The sequence below is a fragment of the Drosophila virilis genome, chromosome 3 (genome assembly GCF_030788295.1).
Source record: "Drosophila virilis strain 15010-1051.87 chromosome 3, Dvir_AGI_RSII-ME, whole genome shotgun sequence".
Classification (NCBI taxonomy): Eukaryota; Metazoa; Arthropoda; class Insecta; order Diptera; family Drosophilidae; genus Drosophila; species Drosophila virilis.
The window spans coordinates 15040987-15067548 of record NC_091545.1 but is presented as its reverse complement, the minus strand read 5'-3'; the positions used below and the strand labels follow the sequence as shown (position 1 = coordinate 15067548).

Genomic DNA, 26562 nt, shown 5'->3' with positions numbered 1-26562 from the left:
ATAGAATTGGAATCTATTAATGCCCTACTAGGTTATATTTTTTAAATAATCTCAATCGGATATACTTAATAATTTTTGGAAAATTGTGCTTTCTAGTGATTGAGAGTTGGTCATCCTTCTAGCCAAACGGGTCTTAAGGTTACACAGATTTCTAGTTTCTTTAAAACACGTGTTTTTTTTTTAACATTTAGTCAAGAATTTTAAAAATTTATTCATAGGATCACAGAGTCTTCTTATTTAAATGAAAAGTGGCGCAGGAGCCGCAGCGTAGCGCAGCGGTGCATTGTAGGCAAATGGAGCTGCGTATCTGGCGTAGGCTGGGGCAGCCAGAGGAGCAGCAATTGGCGCAGCCAAAGGAGCAGCCGCGTACTTGGCAATAAGCGGCGCAGCCAGAGGATGAGCAAAAGTCGGCGCCGCCAGAGGAGCAGCAACTGGTGCCACAGCTCTGACGATTGGAGCGGCAACTGGAGCAGCTGCAATCACGGGCGCAGCAGCGATACCATTGAAGTTCCTGGCCACCACTTGGCTGCTGGTGGCAGTTACCACAGGAGCGGGTGCAGCGATGATGGCAGCCGGAGCAGCCAGCGGTGTGTGCAGTATTCCAGGCTTGGCGGCGACGCAAGCGAGCAGGGCGCAGAGGACGACAGTCTGAACAGAAAATATGATGTGAGTACTAGGAGCCGGCGGTAGGGTGCAATAAAAAAGGCGACAACTTACGTATTTGAACATGTTGAGGGATTTCTGATTGCTTTTTGGAGTTGCCACTTGAAGAGCGAAAATGTGTTTGATGACATGTCTTCGTTTTCGATTTATTTTTATAGCAAATCAAAACGCACGTGACCGACGCGCAATAGAAGAAAAACGACAATATACAAAAAATAAATAAAAACGAGTCTAAATTAGCATGCAGAGCGCGCAGACAAAGTAAACCAAAGCAGCTACCGTTGGCCTAACTGTAACTGTAGTAAGTGCGTTTGATTAATAATACTTGTTTTTTTTTTTTTTTAATTTAAAGCTCAACTGGGCTGAAGGTTGCCAGCCCTTGCACATTTTAAGAATGACTCGGTATCTATCGAATGTTTTGTATCGATAGAGCGATCGATAGACCTTGAAGCCCTTTTTGGGGAAAGCTTGGCAATTATTGCTCGGCTTTAATCTTTTTACCTTATTATCTTGCGTATTTACCTATCTTTACCCTTCTTTCATATCGTCATGAGCTCAAGTTGTCATATGAAATTAATTTTTACACACTTTATTAAAGCACGAAGATCTACCCCACTACCATCGCTAATATTTGGCTCTCTCTCTCTTCCTCCCTCATTCTTCGGAAATGCAATGTCGCGTGGTGTTAAAAGCGTCTAAATAAATTATTTATTGTGTTTTAACAAAAGTGCGCTAAAGCTTAAAGTAAAACTCGTGTTGCAGCAGCCTTGACCCAAAATAAATGTGTAAAATACGACTGAAATAATATTTGTGCCAATAAGCAAAAGTGTCCACTGTGTGGGCCTTCGACTGTGTGTGTGTGTGAGTTTGTGTATGTGCGTGTGTTGGCTGACCTGTAGCCAGGTGTGAAAAATAATAATTTCGGCTGTTGTACGTGCCCAAATTGGTTAATTCGTCTATTTCTCTGAACTGTTCTGGATGCCTACCAGGCCGACTAATTGCCTGGAGCGCAAGGAAATGTGTTTGAGCATGTGGAATTTAGTAGAAATATTGCTTTCCCTACCTGCTACAAAGATGCACACATACATACATAGATTGGAGTTCGCGAATTGGAAAAGCAAAAGCATAAGCCAGAAATGTGTTCATAATCAGGAATACAGAATGGTGTAAAGGCGGTAAGTACATATAAAATGCATAGCATTAATTAATATTTGCATTTTATTTTATACGTAGTCATGGCAATACAACATATGTATGTATGTATGTATGTATGTATGTTTGTATGTACAATATAATATGCCCTGCAAAAGAGTATAGTCGTAGCCTCCCTGAGTCGCTAGCTAGCTCGCTTTGTGCATGTGAAACACCCACACTTCTTATTTCCCATTAACCACAGAAAGCAAGAACAAAGTACTGCAAAGCAACGGTACGTTTAGGAAACGGGTTTGTTCTCGTCTTCTTTTTGATCGTTTGGCGATGCTAGGCTTAGAACGTCGTTACATAGGAAATGATATGCAAAAAGAACAAGTGACAAAAATTCTAACTGTTTTATTTCGCGTTCTCTTTCGTCGGTTGGCCTTGCAGTGCTAACAATAGGTTTTTTCATTGATGTTGTTGCTTTTGTGCAGATGGTATTTCATGGTATTAAAATAAAAACATTACGCACAAGGCCGGCCGTTAATCGGCTCGTGAACCACGTAGATTGTGACGTCATTTCATTCATCGTTAGTGAAAATTTGTACTTCTATAAAAGTCAAGAAGGGCTCGAACGATTTGAATGATTCTTTTTTTTGTTTGTTCGTTGTAAAGTTGTTGCTATGCGCTTCTGGATGAATATTTAAACCTTTTTCCGTGTTTTGGTATATTTTGATCCATCTGTTCTTACATTTCCTATTCGAAACTGAACTTTGACTATAATCCGTAAAAGTCAATTATAGGTACATTTCAGTAAATGCCAGATAAATGTTTTATATATGTTACATTGTCTGTGCTTGTATATTGATATTTCAAATTTCGTGCACTTTGATGTTCATACAAATTTTGTATAATGAGCTGCGGCAATCGAAATTGGCTGCCCTTCGGGTTTTGTGGGCAGCTCCGGAGACCCTCAAAGACATTGCTGGAACCAAAAGTAACTCAACTACCAATTATAATGCCGCCACTTATAATGGCCAACGTGCTCCACGCAGGGCGCATTTTAAGTAGCTTCGGTAGAGCGTCGGCTTCTTGGGTATAAATATGCGCTGCATGGCCTTAGTTTGACATCAGTTAGCAATTCGCTTTCAACCAGCTATCAACAGCAAGTCACCAAACAACAAAAATCTAAAATCAAGATGTTCAAATACGTTAGTAGCCTTTGGTAAAGGGTGTATCAATGGGGACCAACTAATCCTTGTCAAAAATTTCACAGGCCGTTGTCATTTGCGCTTTGATTGCCTGCGTTGCCGGCAAGCCGGGATTGCTGCACGCACCGCTGGCTGCTCCAGCTGCCGTCTTTGCTGCACCCGGTCCGGTGGTGACTGCTGCCAGTAGCCAAGTGGTGGCCAGAACATTCAATGGCATCGCAACTGCGCCCGTGTTTGCTGCCGCCCCAGTTCCAGTCGCTCCCGTTCCAGCACCAGTCATCAGGGCTGTGGCACCAGTGGCTGCTCCTCTGGCTGCTCCAGTTTTCAGACATGTGGCCACTCCCTTCGCTGCGCCCATCATTAAGGCTGTTGGACCAGTCGCCGCTCCATTGGCTGCTGCACCCATTGCCCATCCGTATGCGGCTGCCTATGCCCATCCCTATGCGGCACCGGTGTTTGCCAAGTACTCTGCCCCGTTGGCTTATGGACCAGCTCCGTTGGGCTATGCCGCAGCTCCTGCACTGTGGTAAGAGCCAAAGCTCAGCAAGGATTAACAACGTGTGTGTTCAATGACTGATAGCCTTTAATAAAAATCGTTCAACTTGGTATAAAAAGTAAAAATTGCTTCAATTGTTTGTCTAGACCGTGGTATTGGTCGACTTCGTGCTCTAAAGCTTGGCACAACAGCTTTCTTATGGATTTTGCAACACTGAAATATAATTGAAAGAGTTGCAGTGTTGGTAAGCAAGTCAATACAATGGGAAGGTCGACTGATATACATTTGCCTAGTATTCGATTGGAATTCAAGAATTCCAATACGCATTTTAATTTTCATATAAATTCTAAGTACTTTAGGTTTGTTTTCGGCATATATTCACTATATTATTTTCATATTTGTCAACGTAAATACCAACGTGTTACAAAAAAAGAGCATTGCAACATTTTTAAAACAATTGAATGCCCTTTTTTTTAAGCTTTAAATTTGTTTTCCTAATCATCCTAAGGGCTCTGTAGAAGCGAGAAGAGGTTGGGAGAGTCAATCGCTTTTATTCAGGTCATTTGTGTTTCATTGTGCTTCGTCCATCTAAAACGAATTATGGCACATGTACATGTGTGTGTGTGTGTGAGCATGTGTGCGGGTCAGACGCTGCACGAAACTGGACTGCACTGCCAGCTAGAGTTCAGGTTCAGGTCGTTTCTCATGCGCTTTTCATCCATATTTGCCATTCATTTGGCTTTGGCAAACAAAGGCGAAGAAAGCGTGCCCCCAACGACCAATAAATGTCCAAATAATTTCATTCGATTTCTTTTTTTTTTTTTGTTTTCTTGTACGTGTGCTGGAAAATGAAACCTTAAAGTTCTGCTCGTTATGGGAACTGATGTTGAAAACTAATAGAAAACTGAGTCAAGCTGTAATGCAAAGTAGAAAGCGAAAACTTAAACAGCTAAGATAAGCGGTACACATATGCCACGCCCACGTCTTTTCTATCCGGCCCGCAGTTGATTTTCAACGGCAGCGCAAACGCAGCAAAGTTTATCCTCAATTAAACTTTTTGTTGTTGCGTAAAATTGCGCCAGAGTTGGGGTTCGTTCAGTTTGTCTGTGCCCGGGTGTGCACACAAGTACATGTGTGTGTGTGTGTGTGTGTGTGTATGTGTATGTGTGTGTGCGTTTGTGTGATAGGCTATACAACAAACCCACATATATATATGTAGAGAGATCTTTTCATTCTATTCCAGCCTCATCTTCATTTGTTGGCTTAACTTTTAACTCCACTTGCCTTAATTTTCGCTCACTTGATTGTTGTTTTTGTTGCGCTCGGCACATTTTTGGTAATTTCCGCCCCTGGCAAAAATTCTATGAACTTCAGTTACCCCATCTGACAATCAACCCGCTCGGCCCCATCCTTAGGTGGGCCGTTTTTTGCCATAGAACATTTCATTAGCTTTCCTCACATGCGTTTTAATTTGTTGCATCATTGCGTTGTCGAGTTTTTCCTTTTGGTAATTGATTTCACAACCAAGTTCTTGTGCAAACTTTTAATGCACATTTACCGTGTAATTAGAAAGACTTTCAAAGGACACGAATTTTGGCTTGTGATGCGATTCAATTCGGAATTTCGTGTCACTTTATTTCATTTAAAATGCTTTTTTGATTATGGTCTATTTATCTGGATGCTGTGATAATTTGTTTTGTGGACACAATCTCTTATTTTCCATGTGTTTGCAAAAATACAAATATATAATAAAAACAAATAACCATCTCACGACACGATCGCATCTGTTTTTTCAGTTGAAGATGTTTGCATTTGAAATTTCTCTTATGCAAACTGCACACATTTTCCTCAATTTTTCATGACACTTGCAGATGCTTAGATCATAATGAACAAAAGAGAAAAAAGTAAAGTGAAAATTTTCCATAGCAAACACTTTGCGTATAGACAAACGATTCAAAGCTCAAGATTTACCAGACAAGCGAACGGCAACTATGACGGCTTCGTTGCGGTTGTTTAGCAGCTTCCTCACTCGATTTGAGGGGAGTCTGATTTGGAAAGAGGTGGAGCAAAATTCGGCACAGTGCTTTTAGCCATTTCAGCTACAACAACGCGAAAATCCAGCAGCCTTCTGGCTTTTGATATGACGACAACAAGCCATGCACGGCGCTTGGTACACCGACTACGTGATTTGTTTGCCAGAGCAATTTACAAGCCAGGGCATGGATGCGATGGAGATGACAACAACGTACACCTGTATGTGTGTGCGTGTGTGTGTGTGTGTGTGTGTGTGTTAGTATTGGGCTGAGCTACATGTGTGTTGCAACCACTTTGACATTTGGCACCCGCAGTCAAGGATTTCGCAGCGTGGAAAAAAGGGAAAAATTGAATGCGTGGAAAGCGAAGCGGCGACAATTGGATGCGAAAACAAAAACCGCATTGCTTCACAAAATGTCAAACGACAATGACAACGGCAACGACGACGGCAGAAAACGCACAAAGCGTAATTTCAACTCCGACCGACAGGTGGCGCTGCAAAACTTAATCACCTAATGCAAAGCGACGCGCGTTAAGCGTCTAAATAATGAGCAGCCGTCGAACGGAAAATGGCAAACGCTTTGCCAATTTGCATAGCCAGCTAAATGCAATTGACATGGAACAGACGCCCGTTGGGTTCAATTGGCAGCCCAGCGACAGGGCTGCAGGGCAGGGCTTAACTATCAGCCAGGCGGTATACGTACAACAATATACATATATTAGAAAACAAAAAAAGAGACGCCTTATTTGAATGAAACAAAGAAGTATTAGGCATGTCTGCATCGTTGCCTGTCAATTGACATAAGTTGGGAATTTGCACGCTAAGCCATTTCATTCGGGCATTGATTTTGCCTTAGCATATTACGCATACGCCGCATGTGTCAAAGGTGCCAAGAAATGTGCCAATTGCATTTGCGAATCTCTCTCTCTCAGAAATGTTCTTATTCACAGCCCAAAACCAGTCTCCACATTTGCTTTCGCCAGGCCAAGCGTCGACAAAAAAAAACAAAAAAAAAAATGAACGTAGAAAGTTTTTGTCGAAGTTTGTTTTGCCTGTGCTCCTCCAGGCACTGAGGTTGAAGGGTTGCCTGCCACATGTGCGTGTGTGTCTGCTTCTGTGTGTGTGTGTGTGTGTGTGTGGATGTGTGTGTGTGCGCGCACATGTGGGTGTGCCTCTTATTTGCTGACACAGCTACGATCCGCATTTAGTTACGAAAGCGAAAAATAATTAATTAAGAAGTGCAAATCATAGCAAAATAATGCGGGCTGTCAAATTAAAACTAAAAGTAAACGCCAGCAACAGACGCCCGGAAATAACCAGACATCGCTTAAAGACACACAAAAGACTTAAAGCACACACACACACATATACACACACATGCCGGCTGCTAAAAGGTGGCGGAAAATTCGAAACTCCCGCCAGGAAATTGCCAGAAATTCAACTTATATCCTGACATAGCAATTAGCACATCCGTTTTGTAAGAGTTTGTGTACTTTTGTCGAATTCTAACATAAATGTGCCTCCCTTTGGCTCTTCAGTTATTCAAAATATTTGTTTTTCGTAAACAATGCATTTTCGACCTATCGGATATTAGAAAAAAATAATTGACATAAACATAATTAAGCAGGGATTAGATGCATGTCAAATGGTAAAAACTTAATTCATTCAGTTAAACTCGATATCCCGAACTATCTTATCTCAGCCAATTAGTTATATCGCTCAATGTCAGAAGCGATACCAAGTACAATTACCCTTACAATCCCCCTTAAGCGGCGGCTGTTGCCCAGTTTTTGGCATTTCTAAACTTTTAACCAAACAATTTACGGTCTGACGACATACGCTAGGCTAAGAACTCTTTGAAAACTCTGCCATGTGCAATTGTAACTGCCAAGGCTATTTGAAAGCCTCGAACTAGAACTCGAACTCAGTTTAGCTTCTTGAGAGTTTGGGTCGGCCGTGGATTCACCTGCACCCGCTCGACTGCAGCGTCCTGCTGGCTCTGGTCGTCGTCGACAAGCAAAACTCAAAACACCAGAGGGCTTTATATAAGCACAACTTGCCGTCGCTCTATCTGTCTGTGTATTTAAACTTTTGTAATAATCTACAGCAAATGCGCAGCGTCAGCGTCGGCGTCTTTACCTGGAACTACCGACTCCACAACAACCAAAGTTCCGGGTCGCCATTTTGCTTTTACTATTTGTTTTTTTTTTTGCGACTTCTGTTGACGTTGTCTCCTCTCCAGCCTTTCAGCTCACTGTCCCTCGCCCTTTCATCGCCGAATGTCGCCCAGCGGCGCACAAACTTTACCTTTGCCCAAATTTCATTTATAAACATTTCAAGAGAGGGACTGCAAATTGAGTGTTTAATTGCAATGAAGTTCCCATTTGGATGTCAGTGGCAACATATGCACCGAAGCATCCCCAGCAACCGGAAGCTAGTAGAGACTAGCTGTTAGAGCAGATGGCAGCTACTTGAACTTGCAATTGCTTTCTGCTTCAGCATCTTGACTCGTAGCTCTGCTCCTTGTTAATGCTGGAACTACCATAAAGTGTACGATTTGAGCTAATATTCTCTCTTTTTTCTTAAGAGAAAACACACTATTTATGAATAGCTTAGTGTTTCCTAATAAAATGACATTCTTTTATCCAAAATCCTCTTAAACTATGCATTTATTCAAGCCACTTTATGTAGCAGCAGGGCCAAGATAAATGGTCGTAATCTTGTATTAAAGTTCGAATCAGCTTTCTGCCTATTGTTGCGTTGCATGAATCTCGCATTAGTCATCTCTTAAGTCAGGCTTTGTTTCAATTCTTTGCCTGTATTATGGTTTTAATATATTAACGAAATATTTTATTTTTTATTCGAAGTATATGAATTATTTGTCTTTTGGGAATTTTCAACACAAGCACCCGATTGTTTAGGTTTGTTTGCAGAGTTTATCGAAAACAACTAAATTTCAAAAGCAATTTTCTTTTGCTGTTTAAATGGTTTTGTGGCAGTTTAGCTGAACTCTTGGGGCAATCTGTCACCTAACAGAGCTCTCCTCAGATCTCTAATGCTGCTTATTTTGCTTATTCGGCCTTTGATTGTCAGCCACTCATCGAGTCGGTCTGAGCCAATCATTTCACTTACGTTTTTATGCCGCAGAGCGTCAAAAGTAATTTGCATTTAGCAAATATTTACTGGCAACCGCTTGGTTGTCATCCTGGGCCGCCAACTCATCTTGGGCCTCCATCCGTAGCCTAACATCAAAGTCTCGTGCCGCGATGCGTGTCAAAGGCGTTGGCATAGCTTTAAGTGTAACGACTGTCAGTGCCTTTTGCAATTTCCACGCATTTCTCAAAATATCCAGCCAACATATTTTTTTATGCTGGTGTCCTTTGGCGGTCGTCGTGCTGGCCGAGGAAGACGCGACGTAACTTTTCGAGGTGGCGAAAATGAGTTTCAGCTCGAGTGTCGCGCTGCTCGAGGCATCGGCGGCGGTCTGAGCTAATTTTCTGATGGGCTTGCTAGCTCTTTATCTCGTGGTGTTTTTTATTATTTATTTCTGGCTGGAAACTCACAGCGCTTTGCACCTTTAAAGGTGTCAATCTTTGGCTTGAAGCTGTCTGTTTGGATGCCATGAAATGAGCCCAGTATTTGTCGAGTTCTAAACAATTTTAGGTGTAACTTTCTTAGCTGCTCGTACAAATCAAACTCCAATCGAACTGGGCAACTTCAGTTGACGTTATTGTTTTGTGTAACAGCAACTTTTGTGTGATTTTTAAGTCATCAATGTGGCAGCTACAACAGTTGCAGCTCTGCCTCAACTAACAAAGTGCAAAGCTATGCCAGTTGTTGTTGCCGTTTGTTTGCGTTGAATTTTTCAAATTGTCCACCGAGCAGCCATTTGCCAAAGCTGTAGCCAGTTGCTGTTGCTGTTGCCTTTTCTCTATGCTTCCGTGCATTTTGTTGCACTTTAGGGGCCAGAGGTGACTGAGCGAGGGTTGCCCTTAATATCGCCGGCCAAAAATAAATGGCGGACAATAGCTATTTGGAATATATACTCGTTTGTTCTTTTTTTAACTTAACGAAAATGCTGGATAATATTTAAGAGCTGTGTATTTATGTTGACAGATATGACAAATACCTGAGGCCAACTCTAGACAAGACGCATTTATTTCTCTATAGCTGAACTATCAGTCATGTTTTCGTTCATTTCGACCATTTGAAGCGCCTCTTACTTTAAAAACTAAGAACTACAAAAAGAAAAGCAATTAATCTCCCAGTAAGATACATTTATATATGGAATTACCATATCGAAACTCTTCTAACGCCTCTTTTGCCACTCGGTTCAGGTTTTTTCCTCGGCTCTTTAGTATTTTTAAGCAACAAAGGAGCTGGGGGAGAAAAGCTCTTTGTTTTGCTTTTGACGATGGCTGCTGCCGCGGCTCGTTGCAACCTGCTTGCATTTGTTGGCGCTGCTACGTGTTCAATAACAATTGTGTTGCATACTTTAGTGCGTTGGGCAGGCATTAAATTTTAAAGGAGTCGCAACTGTGGCAAAAGCACATCGAATGCGGCCGCGTCAAACGGTTTACTGCAAATCAATTACTGCTAAGAAGTTTTCTAGCGCTAATTGCAAGGGTTTTTTCCCTTTGCTGGACTTTGCTGGCACTTTGTTGACTTTGTGCAGGCAGCCAAACACTAAGAATGAAAATAAAATAAGTTGTAGATGAACGGCAAGACGTTCGGCTGCTTTGTGACTTGGCCAAAATGTTGGGGATTTATCATGAGCGCTTTGTAAGGCTTTTTACGAGACGATTTTCGGTTTGAGTTTGAGTTTGGTTCCATTACTACTACTGGGCCACGTCTGCATTGCGCACTTCTTGCTGCAGTTGAAATTAATGCTCTAGCCTTTTAATTACACGACAAATAAGCAAACAGCCGAAAACTTTTGCGCTAGTTACTCGAACAGAGATGAGAAACTACTTGAACGACGTTTAAAGCATTTAGGGCTGATTCGTCTGTAATTCGTGAACTGGTTCAGTTCTGAACTTTGATAATTAACTACCGTGCATTCGCTTTGGTTCCAAATTTCGTGTGCTTTTAGATGAGTATTGTGTTTTATTAACGATAAATGCGTAAGTTGGCTAAATTTGTTTTATTCTCTATTTTAAAAATAGGTTTATTATACATTTTGTTCACTAAATAATTCAGAAAACATGTCCTCACCTTTACCCACCCAAATATATTTCGGAATGACTTTAATACCTTCTGTTCACTTGTGCAGACAGTCTTGACAGCCCTGCGTTAGCTGCTGGGCCTGTGTGCATATGCATCTGTGTTTGTGGTAATTAATTTGAAGCTTTCAGTTAGTAGAGTGGTAGCTGATGAAATATCGTTGAAGGCTTTTAGGCACAAAATTGTTGACAAATTGACTAAGAACGCACCGAAGCCGCATTGCGGCTGAGAGTTGTCGAAGAATTCAGTTTGTACTTGTTCAGTACGCATATATAACAAGGCCAACTGCTTAATCAGCTTTATTTGTATTGATAGCGTTGCATTTTGTCACGGTGCTGCGATGTTAAACAAAGCGCAGCAAGCAAAGAGGAAACCAGCACAGCGTAAAATGCATTAAAAGCGTGGCAAACAAGCAGGAGGAGCTGGACAGACCGAACCCTTCCAGCTGGCTCCCCATAGAGCATTAAACTACCCGTCTCTTCTCTGGCATTCAGAAGTTATGCATTTTCAAGTGTCTGGCTGGGGTCTGGTCCTGTCTGAAGGAGGGTGTCCTGCTGGCCAGTCGCCTGCTGTTTACAGAGCTACTTAATCGAAGTGCTGCCAATGCCGCCAACGGCAGCACCATGCATCCTGCAGCTTGTCCTGCAGCTCGTACTGTGCACATTAAATGCAAAAATGTTTTTTGCCTCACTCCACTAGGCACTTTTTTTTTATGATTTTATTTTATTTTTCTGCATCTGCCTCCATTTTTTTTGTTCGCATTCTGTTTGTTTCCGGTTTTCATTAATGGTCTTAACATAAAAATACAATTTGCTGACGTTTAACTGGTTTGACGGCCTTTAATAAATTGTTAAGCGTTGTTTGATTTCATTTTTTCGCTTGCTTTCAATTGATTCTATGGCACGCCCGGCAGGCATGCAGCAACGTTTCCGCTTCTGGCAGATGCGCTGAGGAAATGGTAGATTAGGGCAGCAAATGGCACTATGATAGCGACGATTGACCTTTTTGTTTGCACCAATTATTTTGGTAACAAACGTCTTCAAGAAGACATTCAATTGTATAACAGCCCGATCAGATAAAAGTTATTCAACTTATTTCTGATTTCAGAAATGTTGATATTTTTGGTTGGCTCAAGAAAGTAACATTTCGAGCTGATAAACAATTAAAGAAACCTGTTGAATTCGATATTTGTATTCGAATCCGTATTGAATTTATTATATTTTGTTGCTATGTTTGTATGTATGTTTTCCTATACCTATAATTAACCACTATACTGCAAGATAAAATATGAAAATATTTTAAAATGTTTCCCTACTATGCGATTCTCATGAATTCAAATAAGCGCTACAGCTCTTCCTGCTTTGAATGTATGCTTTGAATGTATATGTGCCTACTTTTACATTAATTAAATTTAACTGTGGTATATATATATCTCTCTCTTTCTCTCTCTCTCTCTTTCTCTCTTTCTCTTTCTCTCTGTTTCTCTTTCCCTCTCTTTGTTTCTCCAGCTCTGACATTAATGAGCTCTCATTTGTTTTTTTTTTTTTTAAAGTGATTTATATATATGAAAGACGTATTTCTCCTTCTAAAGATGGCAACAAAACAATAGTACACTCACTATGAATTATGGGGTAAGTACATATTTTTATAATTTAATAAATAAGCACACTGTTTACATTAATGCAAACATGGAGTTTCTTCTCTTATATACCTAAGGGCTGCTTAGCTCTCTGTGTCTTTTGCATGCTCGTTGATCCATTTTGATAAATGCCATGTTGCAGAGATTAACTTCAGTCAAATAAGTTTAATTAGTTGAATAAACTGTCAAACGCTGATATTAATTCGATTAACTGTAGAGTTGATGGCAAGTGTTGTCTCGTCACTTTGATGTTTGGTCGCATGGAACGTTGACAACTGCAGTTCAAGTAGTCATTATCAGGCCCGTCCCTGATTATCCCCTGGCCGGCAGCACCATCAGCGACCGTCTGCTGCAGCGGCAATAAACCAAAACAGCAGCTCCAATTGACCGATAACCCAGCCCGAAACCCTCCGCACATTTCAACGCCCTTTGCAGCCGCTGCTTTTCATTTAATTGCGGTTGACTTTTGGGGCTTTGACAGACAGACAGTCGAAGGGCGAATCACATTGGGGGAAATTGGCAAGCAGCTACTGGCCCGAACCCACTTGGCAACAAAATGCCAATCATCAATCAAGGTGATTTGTTTCAATGCCCTAGCCACAGATTTCACGCTGTTGTGACTGCAGTTGGACATGGAATCCAGGCGGCAATCGATGAGCTGGAGTTGGAGGCCAGCTACCAGTTTCCTGTTGCTCCACATTGCTTGCCACATGTGGCCAATCACTTGCATACACTTCAATTGATGCGGTTGCAGGCTTCATTCCCTGCCCTCAGGCACCCCGCCCCTTGCTGCTTATGCCGATCCAACAGCAGCAGCAGCAGCAGCACCTCCTACTGCTGCTGTTCATCAATGAATTCAATCACGAAAATGTTGGTGATCCCCCCACACGAAAGCCCCAATGCTCGTTGCTCCAATCCTCAATGCCGTCATTTGTTGCATATTCATGAGCGCTGCCGCGTGTTTGAGTTACTGACGTGGCTTTGATTTAATTGCCTTGATTTTGTCTATAATTTATTTTGATCCATGCGCTCCGGCAACAACAAACTATGCCCAGAATATATAAAAGTTGCCGCTCCAATATTAAAGTTTCTTCTTTTTTTTTTTTGTTTTTGTCTCGCTCGCATTTTGTCCCAGCAAATATTTCGTATAATTTACCCATGACTGCGCCACGCTGAAGCTGTCGCTGCGATTTTGTTTTACTGTTCTGTTCGAACCAACGGGGGGTTTATAACCGAGGTCCAGTTCATCAGGTTGTGTTAATTTCCTGGTTATGATAAATAGATTAGGCCCGAAACGGTGAGACAACCGGAAACAGGTGACAGAGAATGTAAGCCCCCCATTTTATGTGGGTTGTCTGGAAATACTTTCGATCAGCATTGTTACAATATACATTAATAAATCGAATTGTATTCTGATAATGATACTATATGTTTAAATTCAGCAAAACCTGTCAAGGACTGTCTACTATGCTAGGGTTTAGTTTCATTTCTTAAAATTAGCTGAAAAGCTGTATTCGGTCAACCTCATTCGCGTGAATTCGAGCTCTAATTTAGTATGAAAATATTGTTTTATGAACAAAATATTCCGTCTTACACCTTGCAGGAATCTCGAAGCCACAACTTCGTGCTCTTTTCATTTTTAAGAATAAAAGAACCGAAGGGCCCTTTCACCTTTACACAATGTGTTTTGTGAAGTAAAAATTGAATAAGTGGATATTCATGCATAGCAAAAATTTATATTTATTTTTATATTTTATTATATTTCAGCTACAGTTTTTTTCTGGTTATTTAATATTGAAAGCGCAATGGCAAACAACTCTTTCTTATTTCTTAATAAATGTTCATTTTTCAACAGCTCACCTAGGGTATCGATTAATCGAGCATTTTCTTATAAATTCAATTTTCTTTATTTCTTTTTTTTTTTTTTGTGCTGCGTACAAAAATTGTAGAAATATTTCATTTCTGCCGCGTTGCTGTGCGCCGTTCTCCACAGTCTCCGGCTGCCTTCTGTTAACCGCAGCTACACATTTTTAACGCTTTAAGAAGTTTTTCTCTCGCATTTTTGTCGCCATTTTGTGCACGCCTTGGCATGGACAAGTCGCAGCCGCGAGTTCCAGGGTTTCGGCTCTGCTTTGCCCGGCTGCTGTTTCAGTGCTGCATTGCTCACGCTTGTAGTCAAACATTTTTTTTATAATTTTTTTTTTTTTTAAATTCCAAAGAGGTGTGCGCATAAATTTTTGGCGACTGTGCCCTGCAGCGCATACTTATGAAGAGGTGGGGTAGCCAGAGGAACCCTTAGCTGCATGCAGCTGCTTAAAAAAAAACATTTTCTGAAAGGCAACCGATTGGGGGCCATGAAACGGTCCAGGACTAAACTCATTTTAAAGCCAGACTGATTGTAATTTCATTTAGTCCCCGTCACAGTACCTGTCCGCCTTCGGGCGCCACTCGCTGGTGCCTATTACCGATTTTGGTTATTTCATTTTCCAAGCGACTTCAAATGTCATTTCCTTTAGCCGCCTGTCGCCTTGTGATTTGTGACCTGAGTAATCGTAATCGCGCTTTATCTATTAGTTACATTGCCGCCTTCATTTTGCTACTTCTTTAGCTTCTTGCGCTCGTTCGCCCCGTCGTTTGCTGCTCGACGTCTTTAATGAAATTTACTTGGGTTGCCTTTCTATTTACTTTGCGGCACAAAATTAATAAAAGCGAGGTGCACAGTAGCGGCAAAGGCAAAGCCATGTGGAAACTTAATCCCCAAGGAAATTATGTGAAAAATGTGCGTGGGCTGCCCACCCAATTCTCATCATCTCATGATGTTGCTGGGCAATTGGGTGGCTTGGTCACTTTCGGCCTTTCCAAGTTTAAGTTGTTAAACGGCGCAAAGCTGTAAAAATTTTTGCACAAACCTGCAGCTTATGGCTAAAAAACCGAAAACGAACACAAAACAGTCGGGAGTGTACGACTGTGAGCTACCCTAAGTACCGTGCCAAGCTAATTTATAAAGATCTGGCCTAGCTTCTTCCTACGTACATACTTGCCACTTGCTGCGCAGTCTTAGCAGCTTATTCACTTTGGGAAATATAGATATCGACTTACATGATAAATCGTTCTACATACGACCGAAATGGCTAGATCCACCCAACTCGTAATTTTTATCTAGAATATATTTACTTGATAGGGTCGAATATGCTGCTCCTTCCTGTTATATGCATCTACACAAACCATGACACCCCCTTTTTTTTTTACCCAATTTCAACGGGTTCGGCGTATAAAAACCTAAAAACGTGACGGCTTTTTCCATGCCCGTATTTTGATGTAGTCCGGCTTTATTTATTTCTTATTTCTATGGATAGGGCCCCTCAAGCTAAACTGCCCAATTATTATTAAGTGTTTACTGATCAGAGGCGGCGAAATGTAAATAGTCCATTGGGCATAGCCTGCATTTTTCCGTCACAGAAAAGAGAAGTTGTGTTTATAAATTAATTAAAATAAGAATAAGTTTATTGTATTGCACATAATCGCCTTTTAATTGCTCAACGACGTTTGCCAGATATCCCTTATTATTCTAAATACTTTGGCGTCAAAGAAATTGTTACATGAAATATTGTTAATAAAGTTCACGGGCGCCCCCGTCCAACTAAGCCGCTGTTCAGAACAGCAAATTTTATAGTATTGTGGCATTTTAACTGGATTTCGGGTTTGGGGCTTTCTTAAAATTTAAAAAAGGTTGCCGACAATCCAGTTTAATTTGCATGAGTTCCTTTGTTCTGTGCAGATTGGGCGAACGGGGTCGGTTAATTTTAGACTTGGGCCACGCTGCGTATGAGTTATGTGCGGGACACTTAATGCTTGCGAGTTGCATAATGTGGGAAAATCGCCATTAATCTGAGCACGTGCCCAGCAGCGTTACCTTGTGAACAGTACGTTTCGCCTTTAAGCCTGGCGCGTAATAAGGAAAACTGTCTTTTGCCTTTGTGGGCGCACTGGGCGCATCGAAGTGTCAATTACAGACATCGAAAGGACGAACAACAAACAAACAAGCAAACAGACAGACAGACAAATGGGCGAAGTGCAGGCCAGGGGGGGGTACAGCAGGACTTTAAGTTGAAAATTCCCAGATGTGGGTAAACCTGATTGTGTTGCATAATACTAATGTAATTGTCAGCTCATTGTTTGTCATAAGGATAATATCGTAATTAGCCCGAACATGGGCACTTAATTATTTGCATAAGCCCACAACAGACGGAAAAGGAAATAAAATACCTATGACACCTGCTGAAAATAAACAACAAAATATTATAACATTGAAAATGTAAAACGTATATATACAAAATTCGGCAGCTCAGGAATTCAATGCCAATTATTCACATGCACTTAATTAAGTGAATTTATTATGTTAAAGCTGGTAAGGAATTCAATATATGTTATTTGTGGAGTTGTCTTTTTTCATTTCAAATAACATATTTTAGAAAAAAACAGGGCTCACAATTTTAAACAAAAAATTGACTGCCCTAAGGTTCTGTTAATCCTTTATGTTTCATATTTGCATTCTATTTTAAATATTTATATTTGCGCGTTGTACTGAAAATATTGCAAACCGTAAATATTTTCATATACAAATTGCGCGCTAGATTTGGAGCTATTGGGAGCTAAGTATGGGTGGCGGATACTTCCACAATATGTACAAAAATATTTAATATTTTACAAATTAAAACTGGTTTTATTTTGATTCTTGTTTGCGACCGGCTTGCAGCCTTTATACTCATGTTAGCTTTCAGCTTATGTCATTTAAGTTTTAAGAAACGGAGAGGCTTTGGTATTTGTATGAGTTTCATTGAAGCTATATTAAAAGTTAACTGACGACTAGATTTCAATTCGAGATTTCAATGCAAAAAGCCATGATTAGCAAAGTAAATGCACACACAAAGAGAATTAAAACAATAATGCTGACTCGCCTTGAGTAAATACGGTCATGCATACACATGAATTAACCGCAGGACTCGGGGGTGGACAGAGTCAGTCGCTCTGTGCTTGGCTTCTTTAGCTGCTATTCACCTGTTCGTTTTAATGCGACCTTTATTTATTTTTAATTACTTGCATTTAAATTGTGTATTGCCAGTGGGACTTTGGGCCAAACTCAAATCAGCCGTATGATAAATTGATTGCAAATGTACACAAACTGACGCATATAAATGAAATATACACACGTGTGTTTGCTTTTAACCATTCAAATACATATTTATTCGAGGCGAGGCTTTTATTTGGCCTTTGGTGCAGCGGTGCAATATTTTAATAAATTGTTGTGCTTTTAATTGCGTTCAACTTCGATATTTATCAACCTTAAGCTTTCAACGTGAATTTAACTCTTTAAATTCTCTGTTAATATATTGTATACTTTTCGTTTCTTGTGCAAACATTGCCTGATAAAATTAGAAATAATGCTTAACCTACGGCTTTCGTTTAAGATACAAGTCCGGAACCAGCTGCCTCAATTACGTACTTAAAGAGAACTGCCATATGTTTATAAGGATTAAGTGTCCAATAACGAAAAAAAATTATAATATTAAGTGCCAAAATAAAATGGCAATGATTTTCTGGTAGAATTCAATTATTTTCTGATTTCGCATTCTGCGTCATTTTCGTCTTAAGCTGCTTATGCGTCAATTAAGGGCCTTTAACATTTTTTTTTTTTTTTACTGTTTAAAGCTGCAATTGATGACATTTTTGTTCTGGTTAAAGGCGTTGTAAGGCATTAAGCTGATGTGTTGATTTAAATAAGTATTTTACAGAAGAGTATGATAAAGCCGAAAGAGATATCTAAGCCTATTTCTCACACTGTCTGTCGCCTCATCTGAAGCATTTGGTTTTATGGGATAGGGCATTCGCGTGTCGACAACTCGCTTGTTTGTTTCTGTTGTTTTCAAAAACCAAAACCAGCCGCAGAGCACCAACCGCCGATACATTTCGAAGACAAACCAGCAACAACAACGACAACAACAACAATAACTACAACAGTAACGACGGATTAACTCTCAAACCTGTAACCTGTAACTGAATGACCGCACACAGACACCCTTTTAAAGAGCGTGAGGGAGTGGCAGTGATGGAAAAGGATTGAGCAAGCCACATGTCAGAGACATTATGGAATCATGAACTTACTGGTGTCGTGCGGTGGTGTGTGTGTGTGTGTGCATGTATGTGCATGTATGTGTGTATATAGTATATATATACACACCTGTATGAGTTGTACTCCATTTTGGCTATAGCTGTGGTTGCGACAACGATTTGTGGTCCAGAACAACACACAAAGGGGAACACGCACACGAACACGCAGGCACAAACACACAAAGATCTACAGTTACCAATACGGTTGCCCATTTCAATCATCAATCAAAGTGTTTTGTTACGACTTTCATACGTCATGTTATGCCCGAAAAACCAACCATACCATACAGTTGTCTGTTCCGTTGTCTGTGTGTGTGCGTGTGTGTACGTGTGACTGTGACACAAGTCGACATTTATGGTGTCGACAACGACAGCAGCGAGAACGTGAAGGATTCTATCATCAGAAGCTGCAACAACAACAGCTGCCTGACAATCAATCACATGCCTCAATTCAATTCTCAATGCCGTCATTTTCAATTTCATTTCATTCTAGTCGCATTTAGCTAAATATTTATGAGCACGTAAACAGAAAAGCAAATCATGTTCAGCTCTCCCCACAACGATTTGTTTGTCTCTCAAATGAGGCATAATTAAAAAACATTAAATTTGTTGACAAATTAGTAGGAGTGCGTATGTGTGTGTGTGTGTGTGTGTTTGTGTGTGTGCGTACGCTTCAAATCAATCAAGCTTTTATTTATCGACTTTTTTGTGTGGCATTTAACGAACTTAAAAAATAAACTTAAGTTTCAATTTGAGGGCTCATGCTGCGGCTGCCTCAGTTTGTTTCCAGTTTGTTGTTACTGATTGTTGCTTCAACATTTTCCCCGCTTACTTTTATATGGGATCAGGCCTTATTGTAAAAAAGAAAATGAAGCTTTTGTGCGCTATTTGATTTATAGATATTGGATCACACAAAGCTCCCACGCCAACAACAAGTTCCTAAACATTCTGTTAGCATAGTTTACTCTTGGGGTAACTTAACTTTATCAAACTCTTTGATGATGGTTAATGGAATGCTGTTCAAGTGATTAACTAATCGATTTGTTTTCTATTAAGTTTTATTTCAGCAATTGCTTAGAAGTTAACAGTCAGACAGTATTTCGTTGTCTCTTCATTTATAATTTAAAGGGTATTAAGCGTGCGTGACGTTCATTTTCTGTGGCTTTTGCCTTGTTTTGTAGCGTGCGCCTTTGTTGCATACTTTTAGGCGCGCCTGGATTTGTTTACAGTCAAACGCGCTGACCGGCATCAGCAGCAGCAGTAGGAGCAGCAGCAGCAGAACAGAGAAACAACGACTGTGGGGATAGGGAGGGTGGCTGCTGGGGGTGGGGGCAGGGTAAGCCAAAGCAGCCGCACAATTTGCTCGGCGTTTTTTGTATCTTTGCAGTGTCTGTTGCTGTTTGCCTGTTTGTGTGCCGTTGTTACAGTGTTTTGTGTTTGGGTAAAAACTTTGTGCACTGATTGCAAACTTGTTTCAATTGTTTCGTAACCGACTAAGGAGCGTTACAGATGGATGGAGGTGGGAAGTTGGCATGGATGTTGGGGAAGAGTTAGTGGCGCTTTCGCCATGAAAGTCAAGGCAGAGCGTGTGCACAAATAGCCAAAGCTGAGGCTGAGCGGCAACAGCCATTCACTTGCATATTTCTGTGGCTTAGTTTCCGTTTTCGAACCAAACGAACAGCATAAAAACCTATTGAAAATTTGCATACGAAAATGAAATTCAAATGGGTTTCGTTTTCCCCACATTCCTACTGGCTCGCCCTCGCAACTGATGTTTCTCCTTTTTTTTCTCAGTTCTCTGGCCAAGCTGCAATCAGTAAAGTCGGCTTCTCTGGACAAACTTTCGTTTTTTTTTTTTGCCCGCAGCTGGCACACAACTTTAATACACTTTGAACTATACATATTTATAGCTGAAATCACAACAAATATCAGGGTGTGAGGAAGAGTTCTGTTTCTCAATGAGTGGGCACTTTTAATCTCAAACATTTTGATTTGTTAGCCACATCGGTGTTTTGCCTACCCCCAAAAGCCAGCCAAATTGATTTCTTATTGAGCACCTCGTAACTTTGTAATGCAAATCTTGTAGCGCTCCTCCCCTTCTGGATCACAATCTGCTTGCTTGCTTGTCTGTCTATCTATCTGTCTTTCATTGATTGCTGCTATCACTTTTGGCCTTTTTCCCGGGGTTACAGGCCTTAGTGAGGCCAATAAAATGCAAATCGTTTTCCGCGTAAACAAAACGTTTTTAATAAAGCCATCAACTAGCGATGGGCACGTGACACGTGACTCTTATTTCAGAATATGAAAAATAATATTATAAGCAAGATTCAACACGTCGCAACTAATTTTGGCGGCGAAGTGAAGCAAAGTCCTACCCTAAAGTTCAGTTCAACAATTATAATATATTATAATAGAACAAAGAACCTTGCTATAATATATAAAATATTAAAGCTATCGTTAATTGTTTATTGATATAAATATAGCAACAATAGTAAATATTTGTAAGCAAGCTCGTTTTTGGATTAATATGGCTCGGTTCAGGTTTTGTTTCAAGGTAAATAAAAGGTGAATAGCTTCCGGGCTCAAACCGGTTAAATCCCTATTTAATATATGCCTTGTTATGTTTGTGAACTTTGATATCTATTAAAGTTGTGCTCGTTAATCAATGGGAATTATGCCATTATCCTCATTCATGTCCATTACGATTATGTGCCTTCTCACGCCACTTTCTCTGATACGCAATCATCGTCTCTATTATCGCATTTATTTAATGGTAAACTGTTGAATTTTGATGGCTTTTAATTGTCTTAAGCAACCCAATCAGTGGCCGTTTCTTTGGTCTGCTCCCTTTTTTTTGCCTCTCTGATTCGCACTCTCCACTGTAAGATCCCTGATTCTGGATAGTCAGCACAATAGTTTTGGGTTCCATTTTGTGCTGACTGCTGACCCACTTATTGGTCACTTCTGGCACTGTTTCCGCTAGCCTTGCAGCCACTTGACTAAACAGCACTCAAATTTGATTTTGATTTATGCTGCCCGCAAACACGATAACCCAACTCGAACTCGAACCCAAACCCAAACCTAAACCTAAGGCCCGAGTCGTAGCCACTCACAGCGATTGCATCTCATAACTCTGGCATCTATCGGCCGCTTTGGTATTTACATGCTGCTTACACGCGCATTGGCGTGTAACGGAAATTGAGTAGCATTGAGCACTCATGAAAGGGTTGGCCAAATGGACCCAGCCTCATGGATAACCCTCTGCTCCTTGAATTGTCCTACTATGCTGCTTGGTTCCGGTCTAACAATTGAAAGCTTATAGCAGAGCAATGATTTTGGTATTTTCTTTTTGTTTTGTGCAGCCTTTGCCAGGCATGCTTTGGACACCCCCAGCTCCAGTTCGACTCCCATATTCAATAGAAAAACACAATTTTCGCAATCTTTGCTTATCTTTTCATCTCACTCGTTGCATGCACACGTACTTGTTACTGTTGTCGTTGTTGTTGTTGTTGTTGTTGTTGTTACTGTTGTTGCATTTGTTGAGGAAAACTATAGCCGCTTTGAAGATTTGCATGGCTAGGGCAGCATTACCCCCTTTTGTATGTCGACATTACCGGTAATATCAAGTTTTGCCATAAACTAGGGCTGTTTCATAGGTTTTGTCTGCTTGGCAATTTGATTTTGCTGAAAATATAATAATTTTACTGATAATAATAATATTGATTTCCCTTCATGCTAAACGAATATTCCCCGTGAACAATATCTGTATTATAAAACTCCACAGATACGTTGTAGTTAAAATTTTAAAGCTTAGTTTACATTTCGTCTTAATTGATTCTATTTATTTTTATTTGTACATTTAAATTTACCTTAGCTATGATTATAAAACCTTATCTGAAGGCTTCACAGTTTACATATTAAAATTAAATTCAATATAGTTTCATAACTTTCGAAGAAAGCCTCTATCTTATCATTCTTCGCCCTTTCATTGGTGTATATTGCTATGCCAGGTTTTATTGTTGTCATAATGTGGAGGCTTGTTGCAGCTCTCCTTCACCTCGGCTTTTCCCGCCTTCGTGCTGACTACATTTACCAGTTACGCCCGGCGTGTTGGGTTGTCTGCATTTTTATTGCTTAATGCCTAGGCACAGGCACAATTCACTCTGCACCCACTGCAGGGTTTCCTCAACCTCTACTTAAATCGTAGCCAGAGTTTACTATACGTTTTTTATGCACCTGCTACTTTTTTTGTTGTGTTTTGCAATGTTGGTATTTTTCCGCTTTGTTTTCATCTTATGCAACACAAAGGTGCATTTTACTTGCCTGCTTGTATACAATGTTATTGTTGCTTCGTATGCGTCTTTCTGTAGTTGTTGGACTTATGCATCAAATAAGGATATTAAATTTCAGCTCGATATACTTGCACTTTACTGTAGTTTGCATTTTATATTAAACTGCCCAAACGTCCACATCCTCTCGATGCGTTATGTTAATGCGATGCTTGTGAAACTTATTGGAAATCAAAGCAATCATACGCCACATTGGCTCAGCTGGAAAAGTACTCGACTGAGAAAAATTTCTATCGCTTAAAACATGATTTAAGTCTCTAAACTTTGGATTGGCGGACCTTTGAAGGAAAATTTAAAATTATATACTATATATTTAATATATAAAAAACTATCAAAACTATCTGGCTCAACTTTTTTTCCATAGTCCTTCATATATGGTAATTATCTGCGGAAGACAGCAAATTGTTCGATTTTGCCTAATTTTATCCTGTGGGCATAGCAAATGTCGGTCTGTTTGAAACTGTCTATAACTTTAGATTAGAAAACATGAAGTTCAATTTGAAATTCCCCTAACTTATTCTGAGTGTAGCCGGTGCATGGGTCAGTCATGAATATGCACTCAGGCGTCGGCAACTCCTGACTGATTGCAACGCATTACGTTTCACATTTTTGGCACTCGATCTTTCCGTGTACTCTCCATCCAGCAATGGCTACCAAGCAGACAAATCGCTTTGATTGATGCCCTTGGTTCAGTGCATTTGAGCTGCATCTGCAGTTAGTTATTGCTGCCAGTGCTGACGGTTCGGTAATTGCTTTTGGGGCGCACCTTTAAGCCACATAGCTTGATTCTTCGACTCGTGTCCGTTCTCAATTTTATGCTTAACAATACGCACGCAATTACCGCAGTTGGGAGCTTGGAAAAAAGTTTGACTCCCCGGAGCCAGACGAAAGTTGTCATAGCTGCTGGGCCCAGGCGCAAACTTTCAGCTCTAATTGCCCAAGTGGTTTTCGAGTGGCATCACCGTCGCCAAGACGCTGTCGTAATAGAGCTTCCTCTTCTCCTTCCGCTGCCACTTCTCTGCTTCTGTGGTGCAGCCAAAGTTTTGCTGGATGGTCACCCTAAAACTTGTCGGCCCAAAATGCACAATCAAAGCTGACCGTTGGCGTTATTAACACAAATGAAAATTGTGGTCATGCTCTCACATGGCAGTTACTTATATTTCAATTTATTAGACGGCAAAGTTTTTGGTTGCCTCCACGCGCCGCCCTGACGACGACAGCCACTTGGCCTAATGAAGTTTCGGATTAGAACTGCAAAATGCACATACCTTAGCACAGGTCCCCAAAAATATATATACGCAAGCATATATCTTTAATATCTTTTAGTTACACATATGCCAGAATTCAAGATGCCAGCAAAGTTAAACCGCACACAGTAGCACATAGGGCAGACATATTTGCCGAGAGTTCTGCATATTTGCACATTGTGGCCCCACAATTACCTTTTCAGGGCGCAGCATTTAACTTTTCCCCTTTGGATAATAACTTTTTTATAGTGATATACATGGAATTAAGACAACGGGAGATTTGAGCTGCTGACAGAGCGCATGTTATTATAAAATGCAAAAGCTTGCACAAATGATAATTATTTATGTTAATATTTTTTTCATCAATATGCATATGGATACACTAATTTTCAGTCTAAATTCAAATGAATTTACGTCTTAAATCTTTAACAAGATTTATCAAAAGGCTGCTTTATTGAATAATTTAAAAATATTGAAATATTTCGAATCGATCACATAATTATATAGACAAATACTGTATTTGGATGTCAGCTTAAAAAATGTTCAGTTACCTAAATTGTAGGGAATTTATTAGTCTCATATGCCTTGTTCGTCTAGCTTCCTTTGGTGTCAAAGTGGGCTCCGTTATCAATTCGGTTGTGTCATGAATCATTATCAATGTTTATGCAAATGTTGACGCCTTTTGCCTGCTCCAGTTTCGTGTTTCGTAGCAAATCAAAATTCCATTAAACTTTTCGGTGCGCCCGCATAATTTTGCAACATTTTGTGGTTTGAACTTTACTTTTTGGCACTTTTTACAGTGCTGCTCTGTGGTTTTTAATTAAAATTTGTTTGCTAACATAAAGCTGCCAACGTTTCGCTGCCATTTGCCATTGTTGATTGTTGTTGTCTTCTGGGTCTGGGCAAATATGTCTGGCCGTCTAATTAGGAGCGTACATCCACAGTGAAATTACATTGCGTATACGCAGCGTGTGCATTTTTAATAATGCCGAAAACATTTTGACAGACAACAGCGAAAAAGGGACAACAAACCAGGACGCACTACGAAACGTTGTGGGTGATGCGATCCGGAGCGGTGCGGGGCGAAAAAAGCCGAGAAAGCAAAATGAGAAAAGACAAAACGTGTTGGCTAATTGAAAAAAAAAAAAACATTTTAATAGCATAATTTTTGGCGCTGCGGTTGTGTCTGCTCTTAAATCGCCCGTCTGGCGGTTTTCCTCATGATGTGCTTGCTGCTGTTATATTGGGCCACACACTCAACTTGGCTCTTGGCCTTATTATTAGCCAGCTATCACTTGAAAACAATCTAAGCTGAGCTGTCACGTTCTTGCCGCTACTTCGATGACATCAAACACTATTCGAATGAAATTTGTTTTTGATTAGACGATTTGCATGCTGCTTAAATCAGCGCCTTATGTTTAATAAAAGAAATTGCTTTTCGCTTCATGTATCTGTTGTGCAGGCAAGACGTTGCTCCCAGCTGAATTAAATTAAAAATTCAATGAAAGCACATTAGCAGCGTCGCGTCAGATTGGTTTTCATCGAAACCGTCTGACAGGCGATTGAACAAATTTGTTATTTCAAATAATCGAACTGTGTGTCTGTGGCTTGGTCGGTTTCTTGGTTTGCTTTTATTGATTTTGCGCCGTAAATGAGGCGTCAAAGAAATCAGCAGCTGTTGTCCTCTCGTCTGCGGTCTGTAAGCTGTCTGCTGCATTAAGATTTAGTCTAAGCGCTCTAGACACACCACACGTCAGACGTCTATTGGTGTGTATCATTATGATTACTTAAGGCATGCTTTCGAAGGAATATAAATATATATATTTTTTTTTGCTCGCAATTATATCTTTATTTGTAAATTTATGTTTAATGTTGTTTCTCCATAAAGTTGCATCTGCATAGGTATAATTATCATTGTTATTTTCAATATAAGTAACATAATCAATTGTTATTGGTATTATTATCTGAATTATTATTTTTATCAGGATCAGTATCAGTATCAGTATCAGTATCAGTATCAGTATCAGTATCAGTATCAGTATCAGTATCAGTATCAGTATCAGTATCAGTATCAGTATCAGTATCAGTATCAGTATCAGTATCAGTATCAGTATCAGTATCAGTATCAGTATCAGTATCAGTATCAGTATCAGTATCAGTATCAGTGTCTGAATCTGTATCTGTATCTGTATCTGTATCTGTATCTGTATCTGTATCTGTATCTGTATCTGCATCAGTATATCTGTATCTGCATCTGCATCAGTATATCTGTATCTGTATCTGCATCAGTATATCTGTATCTGCATCTGCATCAGTATATCTGTATCTGCATCTGCATCAGTATATCTGTATCTGCATCTGCATCTGTATCTGTATCTGTACATCCATATCAGTATA

The 26562-nt window shown here is 40.2% G+C and overlaps 3 protein-coding genes across 6 annotated transcripts in view; 2 read left to right on the top strand and 1 right to left on the bottom strand.

Annotated features, from left to right (window-relative positions):
* Positions 1-179: 179 nt before the first annotated feature.
* LOC6622574 (cuticle protein 16.5) lies at positions 180-987 on the bottom strand. The gene is made up of 2 exons (XM_002047481.4): positions 718-987; positions 180-648 (listed from the first exon to the last, which is right to left on the bottom strand). Exons 1-2 carry the CDS (start codon positions 727-729, stop codon positions 238-240), a joined length of 423 nt encoding a protein of 140 aa, XP_002047517.1. The 5' UTR covers positions 730-987; the 3' UTR covers positions 180-237.
* Positions 988-1297: 310 nt separating this feature from the next.
* Positions 1298-26562, top strand: part of LOC6622133 (uncharacterized) — a 123151-nt gene continuing 97886 nt past the window's right edge. For 2 of the 4 annotated variants that reach the window (XR_011416426.1, XR_011416427.1), the window contains exons 1-2: positions 1299-1838; positions 12315-12393. Coding sequence is in view for 2 of the 4 variants with exons in the window: in XM_002047477.4 (XP_002047513.3) it covers positions 12382-12393 (12 nt within the window). In the remaining 2 variants the exon portion in view is untranslated. Of the gene's footprint in view, positions 1839-12314; positions 12394-26562 lie in introns of those variants that run through there. The other 2 variants (XM_002047477.4, XM_070208344.1) reach the window with 2 other exon arrangements.
* Positions 2863-3629, top strand: LOC6622560 (uncharacterized). The gene is made up of 2 exons (XM_002047480.4): positions 2863-3008; positions 3074-3629. Exons 1-2 carry the CDS (start codon positions 2997-2999, stop codon positions 3536-3538), a joined length of 477 nt encoding a protein of 158 aa, XP_002047516.1. The 5' UTR covers positions 2863-2996; the 3' UTR covers positions 3539-3629.